The sequence below is a fragment of the Zygotorulaspora mrakii genome, chromosome 3, assembly GCF_013402915.1.
Source record: "Zygotorulaspora mrakii chromosome 3, complete sequence".
NCBI classification, from domain to species: Eukaryota; Fungi; Ascomycota; class Saccharomycetes; order Saccharomycetales; family Saccharomycetaceae; genus Zygotorulaspora; species Zygotorulaspora mrakii.
Window position 1 is genome coordinate 213,179 of NC_050721.1, and position 16,030 is coordinate 229,208.

Consider the following 16,030-nt stretch of genomic DNA (forward strand, 5'->3'; position numbering starts at 1 on the left):
CAACCATTGGCGCCCATCATTCAACCATAGAGATGGTGTACAAAATCCACTGTTAATCCACGACATTTCGAGCCCATCTACTACGATCAATGCCCTTTTTTATCCAAATCCATGCTCTTGCGGGCTGTTTTGACCTGAATTCAACCTATTTCAGGGTGCAATGCGCGACGACGGACGAATATCGGCAGCCGTTACTGCGTCGTATAGAGGTACCTCTTAACATTACCGACTTTTTTTTTTCGGGCCTATCAGCATCTACCAGACCGCTGCACAGCACAGTGCAGTACGAAGAGGCCTGCCGGAAGGTTGGGAGAACGGCAGTGTTGTGCGCCGGATTGAAGGTGTTTTCTGGGTGCACAACGGGCTGGACAAGGCTGTGGAGTTTCTTAGATGCCAATTATTTGGTGTGGAACTGAAAACAGGGTGTCCAGTTGTGGCCACGGTGAGGTGCCTACTTACCCGGCTCGGGCGAGTGTCCGGGGAGCAGGGTTGCCGGACACGCGCAGGGAGGCAGTGTCCGGAGCTAGGTGGTGTCCGGAGTAGTGAAAAATAGCATCAGGTGTTTATTTAGATACATAAAACAGTAATATCGAGCAGATGTGAAGTTCAGATCGCATCTCGCAGATGCTTGTTGTGGGCGGTATACGGAGCCCTCTTGGTGTTGCGCGTGGTTATGTCTGTGGAAAAGTTCATATCGCAACCGCCGCTGATCATTCACAGCTCGCTGGCGCAGCTGCGATATCTGATTCTTAGCGAAGGGCTGCCTGCGAATACCGACAGACAGCAACAACGCTTGCGCTGCTATACGTGGTCGATCCTTTCGCGAACGTCGATGGAGAGGTCGACGCAGATCTATCTGTCGCTGCTGCAACGGGGGGCGGTGAAGGCTCCAATAATACAGAAGATAAAAAATGATACATTTAGAACGCTGCAGACAGACTCAAAATTCATCAATCTCGTATCGGAGGATGCGCTGATAAGGTGTTTGTCGTGCTTTGCCTGGCAAAGTCTGCAGTTGAAGGAGCAGGACCCTAGTTTCCAGGTCAGTACTTATGTTCAGGGGATGAACGTTCTGCTGGCCCCCCTGCTGTATTCGTGCCCCAGTGAGCCAATGGCTTTTCAGTTATTTTCGACGCTATGCTACTCTATTATACCAACTTATTTGAATAATAATTTATCAGGGGTTCATAAGGGTGCGAAACTGCTGGATATCTGCCTCAAGATAATAGATCCGAAACTGAGTAAGTTTCTGAGTGATAACCTTTTAACAGCAGAGATATATGGTATTCCTTCCATACTGACGTTATCGAGCTGTAACAAACCTTTGGAGCAGGTTTGCAAGCTCTGGGACTTCATGTTCGCCTACGGGTTTCACATGAATATCCTTTTTGTTGTTGCCCTTTTGGTGCAAATTAGATCAAAAATCTTGAAGTCGGAGTCGCCAATGAATCTTCTCACGCGAGAGCTGCCTCATTTCGATGCTGATGAAATAATTAAACTTGGCGTAGGTTTCGTTGCCAAAATTCCCTCCGAAATCTACAACCTGCTGGTTCAGCACTTAGCTGATCCGAATTTAGTTGTACCTTATTAGATTGAAGTCATCCTCATCAAAATATGAACAAAGCATAGTTCTGCCATTTATTTTTTTACCCGGCAAATCTGCCATTGCCTTTTCACTTGCTTCCGTTGTTTTGAACTTGACATAGATATTACCAATGTCCTCACCAATGTTTTCAAAATTTAATCTGTAATTGACGTTTGGTTTATTCATCCATATAATTTCTACGTCGTTCAGCATCTCCCTTAAAGTTTCCTCTATCTCCTCCTGGAACGGTACATACTTTAAGTCTAATGGATCCACACAGTTAAAAATTTTGATAACTTTTGAATTTGGCCTTTTTGCCTCTGCTACCAATAGTGGTAACGTTTGGAAATTTATCGCACTGCTGTTTTGAGATAATTTGCTATAATTTGGTTTGAACCATGAAACATTCTTTAAATTATTCAATTTATCCTCATCAATCTCTGAAAGTTCTACCACTGCACAACCGGTGAATAATTTAGATCCGCCATTTTCCATTAGAAATATAGGTTGACAAGAATTGAATTTTATCTCGTTTTCATTCAACATTTTTTCTATCTCCTCTTCATCATTCAAGCTCTGTAACGCAATTATATCTGGAGCACATAATCGATCCGGATGATCTAGTTGTTGAACATACTCATTTGGTCTTTTCCACGTAGCATTTTCTAGTTTTGCTTCCCGAATTATATACAATCTACTTGCAAAAACCAAAGTTGTACATTCTGGTGAGTTGAATTCTATCAAAGCAAAATTTGATTCAGAAGAGATTTTTTTCATTTCGTATTGTTCTCCAAGCGATTTTACAAACTTCGTCAAAAATCGCTCTAATTCACGTTCATTCCAATTTTTACCAACAGGAAACTCAATCACTAGTCTACAAGTCATTCTCGATATTGTAAGGTTATTGCTTGTTGCGTCGTCAAATAAAATTCTTGTTCTTCTGCTCTTGGTACCACCATGAATGGCGACTCGCTCTAGCTTGTATCTATCTAGTTCTTGCGGTTGACCAGGTTGAGGAAATAACCCGCTAAGTTTGGCCCTCTCGGCTGGAACCTTTTCAAAACCTTTCGGAGTTACATCCCATCTGGTAGGTCTCATTCTTCTTCTCTGGTCAATCGGGGCAACACCTTGTAAAAAACTATTACCTGGACGTTGATAATTTGAAGTTGCAGATAAATGTTCATTATTTGGCTCTTGATAAGACCCACCGCTACCATACATATTCACAGATTGTCCTGTAAATGCTCTATCATGATTATTGAACCGCGATGTAGACCGCCTGCCGTCATGATGCCCCATCGCACCTCCATATCTGCTCTGGGTCCTCGGTTCGTTCACTCGGGAGGTACCGTTTGGTGATGCATAGGTATTTGAACCATTTCTTGGCCCTTTAGGCAACTCACTGATTCGGGGCCTCTTCCCTCCAGCACTGTTACCATCACTTGGGGCGGTGACACGCTTTCCTGCGTTCTCCTTCGTCTGATTGGGTTTCATAGAAGCTATAATTTTAGACCTCAAATCCTCAAGAGCTTCATGGTCACTCATTGTAGGCAAGTCACTCTTAATGAAATCTCTCTTGGTGAGCTTCGCTAATGAATATTCGCCACTATTCAATTAATATGTGCTTTTTTTTCATATGTATGTAAATAGTATTTAAGTCGAAGCGCAGATGAATTGAAAATTTCAATATTGAAAGTGATACGTAGCACTACAAAGGCCAAAAGTGACCAACATAAAATTAAATTATTGTTGTCGTACACAAAAAACTACTAATTTGAAATCCATTTGACTATGCGATGCTCTGTAGTCTTCTGGATCATATCAATATTTTTACTGCACACCACAAATCCTGCATTAGCGGCTGTTCTCGGTATTGACTATGGCCAACAATTTTTGAAGGCTATGGTAGTTTCTCCGCAAGCGCCCATGGAATTGATCCTTACACCAGAATCTAAACGTAAAGATGTATCAGGGCTCGCCATCAGAAAACTCGGCAGCAATCCAGATGATATAGAAAGATTGTTCGGGTCGTCAGTTGGTTCCCTTTCAACAAGATTTCCAAAGGATACTCTATTACATCTAAAACCACTATTGGGTAAACCTGGTAGTGATATGAATGATATGACTCTCTACTTGAGAGAGCATCCTGGCGTTGAGATAGTGGACACTAAAAGAAACTCTTTGGCATTCAAAGTTCGCGGTACTGAATACTCCGTTGAAGAACTGGTAGCTATGAACATTCAAGAAATTATAAATAGAGCTAACTCTCTTTTGAAAGAAAAGGACCCATCTGGTTTTGATTTTGTTGATAGATTGTCATTGACTGTTCCAGAATTTTTTACTCAGCATCAACGTAAAGCGCTTCTCGACGTTGGGACTATAACCACCGATAATTTACAGACTTGCTTGGTCAACGATGGTTTATCCGTATTGATCAACTTTGCCTTCAAACATCGTGATTTCACTCCTGGAGAAAAGTTGTATTATATCGTGTATGACATGGGAAGCGGTTCTACAAAGGCGTCTCTTTTCTCTATTATGCAACCTATTAATGATACAGAGCCACTTACCTTGGAAATTGGAGGTTATGGCTTCAACGATCGTCTAGGTGGCTCAAAATTTACGCTGGACATTGCAAGTTTGATTCAAAATAGATTTTTAGAACAGCATAAGGCTGTCAGAACTTTCTCACTCAACGCGAGTCCGAAATCCTTAGCAAAGATCGTTCAAGCGGCCGAAAAAGCCAAATTAGTGCTAAGTGCCAATTCTGAAGCACATGTCAGCATTGAATCTCTCATTGATGAGATTGACTTCAAGACGACGATTTCAAGGTCTGAATTCGAGGAGTTCATTCAAGAAGGTGTCCGCGACATTGCTGGACCCATTGAAGGTGCATTGAGCACGCAGTTTTGGGACGATCCGATTGATTTAGATGATTTATCCGGTATTATCTTGACAGGGGGGTCTAGCAGAGTGCCTGTCGTTCAGGAACAGTTGTCCAAATTTGTGCCTGAGGAAAAAATATTGAGGAGTGTTAATGCCGACGAATCGGCGGTCAACGGTGCCACCGTTAGAGGAGTAAAAATATTTGATGCCTTCAAAACAAAACCTTTAAACATTATAGAACGTTCCGTTTTTAATTACGGCATTAAAGTGCAGCAAGAAGAGTCTGAAGAGATTATTTTTCATAGAGGTACAGAGTATCCATCTCAGAAAACCATCACAATAGACCCTTTGGAAAAGGCTAACGATAAATTTACCATCGATCTTTACGAAAATGACAGAATTTTCAAAACTGTCGCGGTTAGCACAAAAGATGTAGAGAGAAGTTTCACATCTGAATCCTGTCCACTCGGTGTTTCTTACAACATTACTTTCACTTTATCACATAACAGAATATTTGATGTTGACAAAGCTGAAGCAATTTGTCAGAAAAATTCTTCTGTAGGTGATAGTGGTGTTGACAGTGAAAAAGATGTAACAGATGTTAATAGTGATACTTCAAAAAATTCAAAGGGTAAGCCATCTCGCAAATTGAAGCTTTTACTAACTAAAGACGATACTCCAATAAAACACATGTCATCAGATGAAAAATATCAATGTAGAAAACATATATCATTCCTTGTGAAAACTGATAAGGAAAGATATGAACTGGAAGCAGCGAAAAATTCTCTGGAAGCCTTGCTTTATGAAACGAGAATCTACCTTGAAAATACTGATATAATTGAAACAGGACCCAAGATTCATTTGGAAAGGTTGGCGGAATTGATACCTGATTATTTGGAATGGCTCGAAGACGGCGCAGATGACTTTAAAAAGGGTGATATCGAAGAAAAGATCTCTCAGATACAAAAACTCAGAAATAAAATAGAAACATATTTGAAGTATCTATCAGAGCCATTAGATGGCAAGCAATTCAAGGACATGCTGGAGAAATCAAACAATCTCTCTCAAAAGTTGGCCGATTCTAAGCAGCAGGTTAATGACACTATAGAGCTTATTGAAGACAAAGTTGCCGAGTTTGATCTCGATGTTCACGAGGAATACTCTAAAATAAGTTTACCAAGTTATATTGCAAGACTGCTCGCTGGATGGGATGAGACATTATCGTCTCTGAGAGAGAAGACCACCTCGATTGAGACAATGATTGAGTCAGGTGCTTTGGAGCAAACTGATCGTGATGACTTACTGGAAATGAAGCTCTCTTTTGATGAGGTCAGCATCGAATTCGAAAAGAAAATAAATGCTTTTAATATGGGCAAGGATTATCGGTTTCGAGAGCTTTTATCATTGACACAAAAATTGGAAAAAGTTAGAAAGAGAAAAGAAGAAAGATTGAGGAAGAGTATGGCAGAAATGAATAACTCTACAAGTGGCTTGTTTTCGGAAGCCACGGATACCCTTGAGCCCTCAAGCTTATCTAGTAGCACATCCACGGAAACTTTGACTGCTATTTTCCACGACGAGCTTTAGCTACTATTAACACTATTGACAAGCCTTTTTCTCGTACATATTTTACATAATTAGCATATTAATTGAAAACTTCAGTTACTCTTGAATTTGATTAGTCCGCAATATTTTTGAAAGAAAAAGGTTCGTACGCGTAACCGTCACCTTCGAAGAATTTGGACATAGCCTCAACCCATTGTAAACGTAGTGAATGCAACATAGCAGACGTACCCTCCATAAATACTAAAATGCATACCGTTAATACAAACCACATACCAAAGAGAAAAACCACCTTTGCAACAGCTATGGGAGAGCCTGAGTTGGCACTTGAAAATGAATTTGCAATTGTCATCGACCACAAAACAGTGGATAATTGGGCATGAGCTAATGACAATGCCCATAGACGAAGGTATGAGGCGGTGTGGGAAATGCAATTCAAACAAAATTCAATGGTATGGATTACTTGATGGATCATCACGTCTCCGAAGTTGAACTCTTCATGTTCCTCTTCATTACCGAAATCAGTAATGATCATTTCATCTTGCGGTTGATCACTCTGTTCGAATAAGTTCATTTGTGTTTGATGATCAGGTGGTAGCGCAATTCTAGATGCTGGCTTATGTTGTCTTCTGAGCATAAGCGGTTTATAGAGCAAAAGCCATGGCACACATATCAGGGCAGCTAAAACAAGCACTACTTGTACAAATGCTTGACCACGATATAATTGTTCATCAACCTTTCCGGGAGATAAAAACATATTTATAAGCATGTTCAACAATCCTGGAGCAGGCTTTCCATCTTTGACCCAATCTTTTGACCATTTATAAATGATTGCCCACGACAGATATCCAAATATGGACTGCATGAAAATCAAACCTGGTATAAAGTTCCCAATAATATCTACCACTGATTTTCTATTTCTATAATTGATATAGGAAAACATGAAAGAATAAGTCATGTGTATGAAACCCATCAATATGGATAGTTTCATCTTATATGAATTTGTGAAAATAAGATTATTGTCCGTACCATGCCATATTGAATCCAATCCTAACGCATATACTCCAACTTGCTTTGCTTCTATAGAGTCGCCTTTTTTGAAGGTCGAGGGCCACTTCCAGCCAGATGGGAACAGAGACATCGATCTGGAAAATATATCGTTGTATATTAAGCCTGTGTACATTGAAAATAACCCCATAAGGACAATGACAAATCTACCGGTGAAAGCCATGTCAAACGTCTCATCCCTTTTCATGGCTTCGAATTTTTTTTCGTTTATCCAAAGATAGATACCCATCAATAGAAGAATGAAACCATGTCCTAAATCACCAAACATAATGGCAAACATGAAAGGGAATGTTACTATTGCTGCCAAGCCGGCGTTTATTTCTTTGTAAGTAGCTATACCATAAGCATCGACAATAGATTGGAACGCTTGAGTGAATTTGTTCGTCTTATGGTAAGTGGGAGGACGCTTATTAGTGTGAATGACGCTAACTACGGTACTGTATTCCGATCCAATACCATCACTATAGTCCTTCAGTGCATTCGTTACACCAATCAGCTCAAGACTTGGTATCCAGGCTTCTGCGATTAACCCTTGCGATTCCTGTTTAAGCAAATTCAGGGTAGCGTATATGAATTTTTCCCTTTTAACGATTGCCTTCCATGTTGGCAGTTGGTCCCCGACAAAAACTAATTCTGTATGCAAGGTTTGCTCGGTTGTTAAAATTATCTGCTGCAAATCGGATATCTTGTCATTCAGAGCATTTAAAGTATCGTGTGAGCGATCATTAAAGGAGAAAATTCTGCCGTTCAATGAGTCGACAACCCTTTTGACCTTTCTCATCAATGTGTCACCATGTGTAAATACAACAAAGCTGTCTTTTTCTACCTTTTCATCGTCTTCTACAAAAGGTTCATTGATTTGAAAATGCTGAAAGAATAAATTACCACGAAGTAATCTCCATAAAATTCTGTTCAGAATTTCAACTTTGTCTCTTCTAATGGACCCTGCTATCATAAATTTATCATGAAACCCCTGCACTAATCTGCTGAAATTTTCATTCGAAGATGGCATACCTGTTTGCTGCTCATAACCTCCTTCATTATCAATATCATCGTCAAATGACAACGTTTCACTGAGCGTTTCACTCAACTCGTCTTCTTCCGTAAGTCTAAATTCATCAGCGTCTAAGTTTTGGCTACGAACTCTTCCAAATATATTAGGATTTCCCTCCAGGAATCGTGAGCATTCGAAAATTACATGACGGTGCTCTATGAGACAATTCAGCCTTAACCGAAGATTGGATAACGACACGTCCATCTGTCTAACCCGACTTTCGAACCCTTTGATGTCTTCCACCGCTTCGTGAACAAAGTCGTGAGAGTGTGTATGCATTGTAGACACTAATTGTGCTACGTTGGGATGCTGGATGGCATTCCCCTCATCGTCAGTATGCAGGAAGTACTTCCACGTCTTTTCCGAATGCTTGTTAACAACCTCTTGCATAAATTGTATGGATCTTTCAGCGTCATCAAACTTCCTTATCTGATTGACGTACGCTCTCTGGAATGCAGTCAATTCTCGATTCAGATCCCTAATCATGAGGTTCCCGAGATTCCCCAAAAGACATACCACTTCTCTGGAGATTTCCAGCGGTATGTACAACTGTACATATGTCATATCCGCAGAGCCTAAGTGAAATCATTGGTCAGTATAAATGATTACTATTGCCAGGTGTCTACTTCCTTATATGAACGGTAATACTTACGGTAGATTGACTCTTCTTCAGCCATCGCAACACTTCAACTGCCCAAAAACTATGGAACAGATTTTCAATTGAAAGAAAGTAGTCTTAAATCAGTAATTGGACCCTTACAAGTTGTTCTATTTGTCAAATAACCATGATTATTCTATAGCATATTCATTATCTGAAGGCTTAGTACCCCGTTGTTATGCTTGTTCTAAGGCGGGTAATGATACTACAAACAGCTGCGAATGGCTTAGAAGACAGAATTCGAATACGATTAAAAAGGGATGGACACAGAGATCATACATTTATAGTCCAGGCGATTTTAGATTGCCAGTTTTTAACTGTACAGTTGCATTCACCTGACGAAATTTGCATTTGCTTGGTGAGATTTAGGCGTTTTTTTGGCGGTATCCAAGAATAAGTGATCTATACGAATAAGTGTCGAAACGAGGCTAACGCTGGGCAGTGAGAAACAGAGCCCGAACCTCATATTTTGAGCGCTATATTGTAATTTTTTGAAAGTAAATACAGGTCATATAGCAGCGACAGGCTAGGTTGAGATGAATCTCGATGATGGTAACCTCCATCAAGAAAAAGACAGCATGAATGCCAACAGGTTTATGTATCGTCCTTTATCCACAGAACTTCTCGCCAGTTTTGTGTTTCCTGATATCGGAGCCTTACATGCCAGCAGGTTGGAATTGTTTGTGAATCTGAACTTCAAGGAAATAGAAGTACATGGGTTTGAGATATACATTGTGGAGCAGTGGGCAGCAGAGAGAAAGTTATCCACTATAATCACTTCTTATACTGGAAATGATATGGATGTGGTGCATGCCGTTCAAGTAGTGCTACCTCAAAATGCAGAAAAATGGCCCGATTCACTTAAAAGATACTACCGTGATATTTCCCATTTTGCACAGCCAAAAGTAACGCCGAAAGGCACATTATTTGTCACTAATTTAGCATCAGTGCCTTCGACGCTTAATTTGCTACATGTTGAATGTGGTGATCTGAGAGTGATCTGGACGAACTTCAAGGCAAATTACGATCTGAAGAAAATGCGCTGTGGTGGTAGATCAGCATTACTACTTTGTGCACCATCAAGTGCGGCTGAGGATAAGTTTTCTCAGCTGTATAAAATTACAATCGGCTCTGAGTTGCGAAAACGATATCTACAGCAAATTGAGCTGGAAGAATTTGCGCAACCGTCTGGATCAGTATGGAGGTATAATCCTGTAATAGAGCTTATTACACTGGTTCAAATAGCCCTGAGTTACTTTAATCTGTTTCATCGTGATAAAGATGGTTTGCTTTGTGAAGATACTGAACATGCGATTTCAAATTGGTGGACTAAATACGGAAAGTTTTACTTGGGCCTCGAGAGGCCAAAAAATGAAGGCACTCTAGGGCCGACGACAGTATCGTCTTTGATAAGTCTGGTTTTAAGCTGTTATTTCAAGTTGAAAGTTGAAGATTGTACTTCATCAAAGGATCCATTCGAAGAGGATGATTTTTTCGCAAGCATACATATTTTTCAAAGAAAATACAATATTCTGAGGAAGCCAGGATCTGTATATTTGGATGACAAAACGTTAGAGAAGCTGTTTGAAGTTTCCGAGAAAACTTCAAATACGGATATTTTCAAGTTTAAAAAAGTTGTTAAATCAACTGTTCAAGATATTGCAGGCAAAGGTAATCCTTTGCAATTGTCGAATGAAATACTAACCACTGATTTAGACTTTCTGGTAAAAAATATTCATGGAGGTTCCCTTGGATTATTATGGAAATGCAAGGGTAGGCCGAGGTGGCGCATAAAGAAAAAATTAAGTGAGAAGCTCAGCTTCTGTGAGATCAGGTACTTCAGAGGTAATCCCAGTGCTGTTTTAGAAAGGCAGGCTGTTTATCTTAATGAAATGAAGCTTAACGGAGTCGAGGTCGACTCGACAGATTCCTCTGATCAGGACAAACAGGTCTTTGATAATAAATTAATCAAATACAATACTTCTAGTTCTTCAATATCGGCATCTTCGATGGTTTGCAATTATGATAAGAACAAATATGCTCGAAACTTCGGCACAAATAAAGTATATCATGGAGAATATTACAGACGAAATTCTATTCCTATGTTAGATAATGAAACTAGCGCAAGTTTGGATCATGCCGTTGAAATAGAAGATGACAGAAGCAATTGTATGTACCGCTCTAACTCATATTCAAGAGTTCAGGATATAACTGAATCATGGGATTTACCTTTTGATCCTTCTTCTGTCAAGATGGCTCGTGATATGCTACAGATTAAGCGTAAACTGGAAATTCAGCGACGAAAGGATGACATAACACATGGATACATGGGTGAGCATGAAGGAAAATCGGCCTGTGATGAAAGCAAGGTTGTTTTCAATGACCTGATGACTGAGCTTAAGGGTGACTATCAGAATTTCAATAATAGAGTTATTGACTTGGATAAGAAACATGAAGAGATCGAGACAAAGCAAACATTGCTCAAAGGTGAAATGCGGGAGTTGAACTCTTTATCATCAAAATTTCAGTATGACATGAGAATCCTTGAAGTTCGTACCAGAGATGTAGAAGACAGCGTTCGACAGTTCGATTCGAAGTTAGCATCGGTTCAAAAATCATTGGTAGATCAGGGACTGGGAATAGCGATGGCAGTAGATTCACTTAGTGATAAAGCTCGGTTCGAAGTTTGTATTCACAATTTGTTGAATGCAGAAAATACAGGGTATGAAGGTTTATGTTTCAAGGTATTGAGTAAAAATTTTCTTCGAAGTATTGAAGAGAATATAAGAGATTGGGGATCATGGCTTTGTGGAAAGGTTTTTTATAAAAGCCAACTTGGGAAAAATGAGAAGAATATTACATAAAAAATGTAGCCGTTTGATAAATTGTATGAGTAGGTAGCATATAAAACTTATAATGAGTCTTTCAGTTGTTCATCTAGAACTTTGAGACCGTAGTTAACCTCTAATAGTGCGATTCGCTCCTTGAAAGATTTATAGATCTCTGAATTCCTCGGCACAGAATCCCAATCGATCTCATGTATCTGAGATGTCAGTTCCTGACATATGATTTCAAGTTTTTCTTCAGTACTTCTCTTTGACTGCCGCAGAGATTCGATATTCGAGTGCAATCGGTCCTTTCTTGCAGTGATATTTTCCTCAAGGTAGTTGTCAATATTCTGAGATCCGGTAAGTTTTCGTTCAATTACAAAGCATCGTATGGAATTCAGATGCTCTGCTATTTCGCTGGTAAGTGCCAGTATCTTCCGGTTGATGTACTCTTGTAATTCGATTTGATAAAGCAGTTCATAGTTTTCAGTCATGAGATGAGTAGCTTCGTCCGGCTGGGCCATCAGGTTATAGGCGTCCAATGTCTGAAGTTCTACATTCTCACTCAATTGATCATATGATACACCGGATTGTTTGGCTAGTCTTTTCAAGAGAATCTCCAGTTTTTCTCTTTCCTGTCTGTTTGCTCTGCATTCTGAACTGAGCACCTTTGTTAGCTGGAAAATATACTCGAAATTGTCGCTGCTAAGATCCATTAGTAATCTTTAATTTCTACCCTGAAGTTCGAAAGGCTGCTTTCCCACCTGAAAAATGATACCCGTAAGATACAACGTATAATTTCTACACTTTGAGGTTTGATTTTCTTTTGTGAAGAAGCAAACAACGCGATATCTGGAAGTAACTGACCACTAAGAGAAGATTTATAAAAGCTCTGCTATTTATTAAGGCTTAAGAACGCGTGCAACGAAATACTTGAGAAACATGCGAAAACTTTCCATGTTTCATAACCGAAATTATCCTAGTTTTTGGTGAAACTTATGTAGAATCTCGATCCAACACTTCATGGCTGAAAACAGTTTTTCAATTTATACAGCTTAGACAAGTTGTGCAATTGCTAAAAATTCAAAGTTCTTCGTCAAATATTTAGTGAAGTGCTTCGTTTCAAGTCAAGCATTTAGTGACATGGGTAGAGAGTACATTCATTAGTATTGATCTATTATTTTCTAGGCGCTTTGATACAATGGAAAGGTGTTTTTTATGTTTCGTAGAGTGATGGAAACATCCACTAAAGAAGACAGCCGGATAAGTAAATAAAAATTGACACATGTATTACTGATTGATCTTACCATATAAACAAAATATTCTTAATAGAAAACCCGAGAGAATCAAAGATGAGACTCTCACAGTGAGATTTCAAATAGATCAAGTCAGATGAGGCCTTGACAGAACATCAATCGACATGAGAGAATCGTCGAATGATGTTCTTTCACGAGGCGCTTACAATTGAGGGATCTGACTCCGGAGTAGTCTACGGCATGAAGTAAGAAATAACGAGCTGTGCCATAGATCCTGGAAAACTAGAGAAGTAGCGTCGTGACAAAACGAACTACGAACTACGAACTTCTAAGGGTGAAAATACTTAACTCATCATCCTGGTTGTGGTTCCATAGGTGCAGAATATCAGGTATAGATACTGAGATATCTCGGAGATACTAATCTAAATTCAATTTATTTATTTCACTTTATGATATAGGAAACCAAGGACTTATATATCTCTATTACGGAACATGATAATCTTATCATCAATGTGTAACCAAATCACTAATGACAGCTCCGAAGATTGGACTTTTTCTAAATAACCTCTTGCATATTCCTTTTAGTTAATAGTAACAGTAACAGCTAGAATTAAATAGCCGCTGATCTCTTTTATAGTTGTAGCGTGACATTTATCATGCGCTACGATAATTAAGATCAATATAAAATAGAGAAAAATCCTGACATTCAGGCAGCATTACAGATTTTCAGAAACTTAATCAAACATCCAATTAGTATGGGGTGGTGGCTCAATGGTAGAGCTTTCGACTCCAGTTAAATCCTGGGACATCCACGGAATTGCAATCGAATGGTTGCAGGTTCAATTCCTGTCCACCTCATATTTATTTTTTTTGTCTCAAGACATTTCCAATGTGGAGACGCCACACAGTGGAAAGCATATAAATGTAGTCCCTACATCAACTTAATACTAAATTGTTGCCCAGGTGCATACCACTCTCTCTGTGAACCATTTAATATAACAGAGGTCCGTTCAATAGTTGAAAATGGGGTACCATGCCAACCTTGCCGATTTCTCCGACGTTGATGATAGAAAAGAAGAAGCTCTAAAAATGCTGCTGGAAAACTACAAGGCTTTGACCATTGATCAAAATAACTGGGTCTGCAATTTATCTAATGCTTCGTCTCTGATTTGGCATTGTTACCGATCATTGAGTATTGACATCAATTGGGCTGGGTTTTATTTTGTGAATGATGACAAGAAGGAGCTGTTATTGGGACCTTTCCAGGGAAAGGTTGCCTGTCAAACGATACCATTTGGCAAGGGAATCTGTGGCGTTGCAGCTGCCACACAAGAAACACAGCTAGTGGAAGATGTAGACAAGGCTCCCCATCACATTGCTTGCGACGGTGATACAAAAAGTGAAATTGTTGTACCAATCGTGAACAATGGAACCAAAAGAACTTTAGCTGTTATTGATATAGACTGCAGAGACTTCAATGCGTTTGAGGATCTCGATAAAGAGTACTTGGAACAACTAGGCAAGTTGATAGGAGAAACTTGCATATTTTAAATTTAGTTAATTATTTTTTAGTTCATATCCAATTCATAAAAAATAATGATTTCGCCCAGGATCGAACTGGGGACGTTCTGCGTGTTAAGCAGATGCCATAACCGACTAGACCACGAAACCATGTAATAAGATGTAATAATTGAAGTATGAAGAGACCACATCAATGATGAATTGTCAGATGATGCTCTTTGTATCTTCGCATACTTTTTGTTGAAATATAGATCGATACTGTAAAATATGAGTATTTGGAAAGAATGTTTTCTTCGGCGTTGTCGATAGTAACTTGGTTTTGTTGAAATATAAATCGAGATTGTAAGATATATTAAAGAGATATTTAGAAAGAATGTTTTCTTCGGCGTTGTCGATAGTAACTTGGTTTGACATTGATGATAATGCTATGATATTCAATTATAGAGATATATAATTCCTTGGTTTTCTATATCATGAATTGAGATAAGACTAATTGGACTTGGATTAATATCTGGAAAATACGTCAGTATTTATACCCAGCATTTCGCACCTATTGAACCATAAGAGAGGACGACGAGTGAAGAATTTTCATCGTCATCACACCATTTCTAGTCCCATAGAATCCACAGTACAACTGCTATTTCGTGTTCATTCCATAGACTCCTTCGTAGTCAGACTCCTGAGTTGTAAACGTCTCGCGATAGATTATCATCCGATATCTTTCCAGCATCGATTGATTTTCTGTTAGTGCTTCATCTGGCTACGTTTATTTTGTTTTACAGTCCAATTGTCTTGTTTCTGATTCTTATAAGTCATCTCTTTCATATAACTTATTTCAGCAAATATTCAGTAACATGACCTCTAGAATGAACTAGTTGACACATATCGAAACATAATTTCAATGAAAGTCAGCGAAAGTGCATGGTCCCTCAGCCAAGAGCTGCCGTTTGACAAGTATAGCAAATGCTAAATTGCATGGAGAAGCACCTTCCCAGCCATTCACTTTCCGGTAGTTTTTACTCTAATAGGGATCCTCTCACTTTCCAAAAATCTTTTAGTATTTCTTAACCTGTTGATGTAACTCCTGATATTTCCGATTTGCAATCGAGAGGTCGAAAATAGCTATAGAGGTGGATATGCAATTGAGCTTTTCCTTAAGCGTCTGATCCCACGTAACAATTATGGGACATGATTTAGAACTGGATTGAATCCATAGGTTCCCAGTATAGACATCTGGTTCAACATTTCCTCACTGCATATCTAGGTTCTCCAATTAATGTAGGACGTTATTAGAAAAAATGGAAAAATTTATGAGTTTTCATCACATCTTATCAGTGCCCTGCATTTTTTGGCAGTTCTAAAGACACCACTGAAGCTAACGTACGAGTACGCTAACGTGTGAATAATCTAACAAACAAGCTCTCTAAAGCACTGTATAGTAAGATGGTGCATAAAAGAAAACCTGCACTGCAGTACTTACCGAAATTATTTCTTGAGGTTTGTCATTCAGCATCTGGTGCAACTTTGTAAGGTTTTCCCTTCGTGCTCTTATTCAGTCGTTTTCATGAAACTTTTCATTATTACATCTCCCTTCATCTTTGTTACGAAAAA

At 39.2% G+C, this 16,030-nt stretch overlaps 7 protein-coding genes and 2 non-coding genes across 9 annotated transcripts; 5 read left to right on the forward strand and 4 right to left on the reverse strand.

Moving 5' to 3' along the window:
* Positions 1 to 673: 673 nt before the first annotated feature.
* Positions 674 to 1,591, forward strand: BUB2 (Bub2p; the record flags this gene model as incomplete). Its single annotated transcript, XM_037287589.1, has 1 exon — positions 674 to 1,591. The coding sequence occupies one exon, from the start codon at positions 674 to 676 to the stop codon at positions 1,589 to 1,591; it is 918 nt and encodes a 305-aa protein (XP_037143484.1).
* Positions 1,574 to 3,130, reverse strand: MUD2 (Mud2p; the record flags this gene model as incomplete). The annotated part of the gene is made up of 1 exon (XM_037287590.1): positions 1,574 to 3,130. One exon carries the CDS (start codon positions 3,128 to 3,130, stop codon positions 1,574 to 1,576), a length of 1,557 nt encoding a protein of 518 aa, XP_037143485.1.
* A 246-nt stretch (positions 3,131 to 3,376) lies between these two features.
* Positions 3,377 to 6,058, forward strand: LHS1 (Hsp70 family chaperone LHS1; the record flags this gene model as incomplete). The annotated part of the gene is made up of 1 exon (XM_037287591.1): positions 3,377 to 6,058. One exon carries the CDS (start codon positions 3,377 to 3,379, stop codon positions 6,056 to 6,058), a length of 2,682 nt encoding a protein of 893 aa, XP_037143486.1.
* A 91-nt stretch (positions 6,059 to 6,149) lies between these two features.
* STV1 (H(+)-transporting V0 sector ATPase subunit a) lies at positions 6,150 to 8,720 on the reverse strand (the record flags this gene model as incomplete). Its single annotated transcript, XM_037287592.1, has 1 exon — positions 6,150 to 8,720. The coding sequence occupies one exon, from the start codon at positions 8,718 to 8,720 to the stop codon at positions 6,150 to 6,152; it is 2,571 nt and encodes an 856-aa protein (XP_037143487.1).
* Positions 8,721 to 9,350: 630 nt separating this feature from the next.
* On the forward strand, positions 9,351 to 11,678 carry HG535_0C01090 (uncharacterized protein; the record flags this gene model as incomplete). Its single annotated transcript, XM_037287593.1, has 1 exon — positions 9,351 to 11,678. The coding sequence occupies one exon, from the start codon at positions 9,351 to 9,353 to the stop codon at positions 11,676 to 11,678; it is 2,328 nt and encodes a 775-aa protein (XP_037143488.1).
* Positions 11,679 to 11,725: 47 nt separating this feature from the next.
* FAR3 (Far3p) lies at positions 11,726 to 12,358 on the reverse strand (the record flags this gene model as incomplete). Its single annotated transcript, XM_037287594.1, has 1 exon — positions 11,726 to 12,358. One exon carries the CDS (start codon positions 12,356 to 12,358, stop codon positions 11,726 to 11,728), a length of 633 nt encoding a protein of 210 aa, XP_037143489.1.
* Positions 12,359 to 13,655: 1,297 nt separating this feature from the next.
* On the forward strand, positions 13,656 to 13,756 carry HG535_0Ctrna3W. Its single transcript has 2 exons — positions 13,656 to 13,692; positions 13,720 to 13,756. It is a non-coding gene; the product is annotated as a tRNA-Trp (tRNA).
* A 165-nt stretch (positions 13,757 to 13,921) lies between these two features.
* HG535_0C01110 (L-methionine (R)-S-oxide reductase) lies at positions 13,922 to 14,449 on the forward strand (the record flags this gene model as incomplete). Its single annotated transcript, XM_037287595.1, has 1 exon — positions 13,922 to 14,449. The coding sequence occupies one exon, from the start codon at positions 13,922 to 13,924 to the stop codon at positions 14,447 to 14,449; it is 528 nt and encodes a 175-aa protein (XP_037143490.1).
* Positions 14,450 to 14,495: 46 nt separating this feature from the next.
* HG535_0Ctrna6V lies at positions 14,496 to 14,569 on the reverse strand. The gene has a single exon. It is a non-coding gene; the product is annotated as a tRNA-Val (tRNA).
* Between the last annotated feature and the right edge of the window lie 1,461 nt (positions 14,570 to 16,030).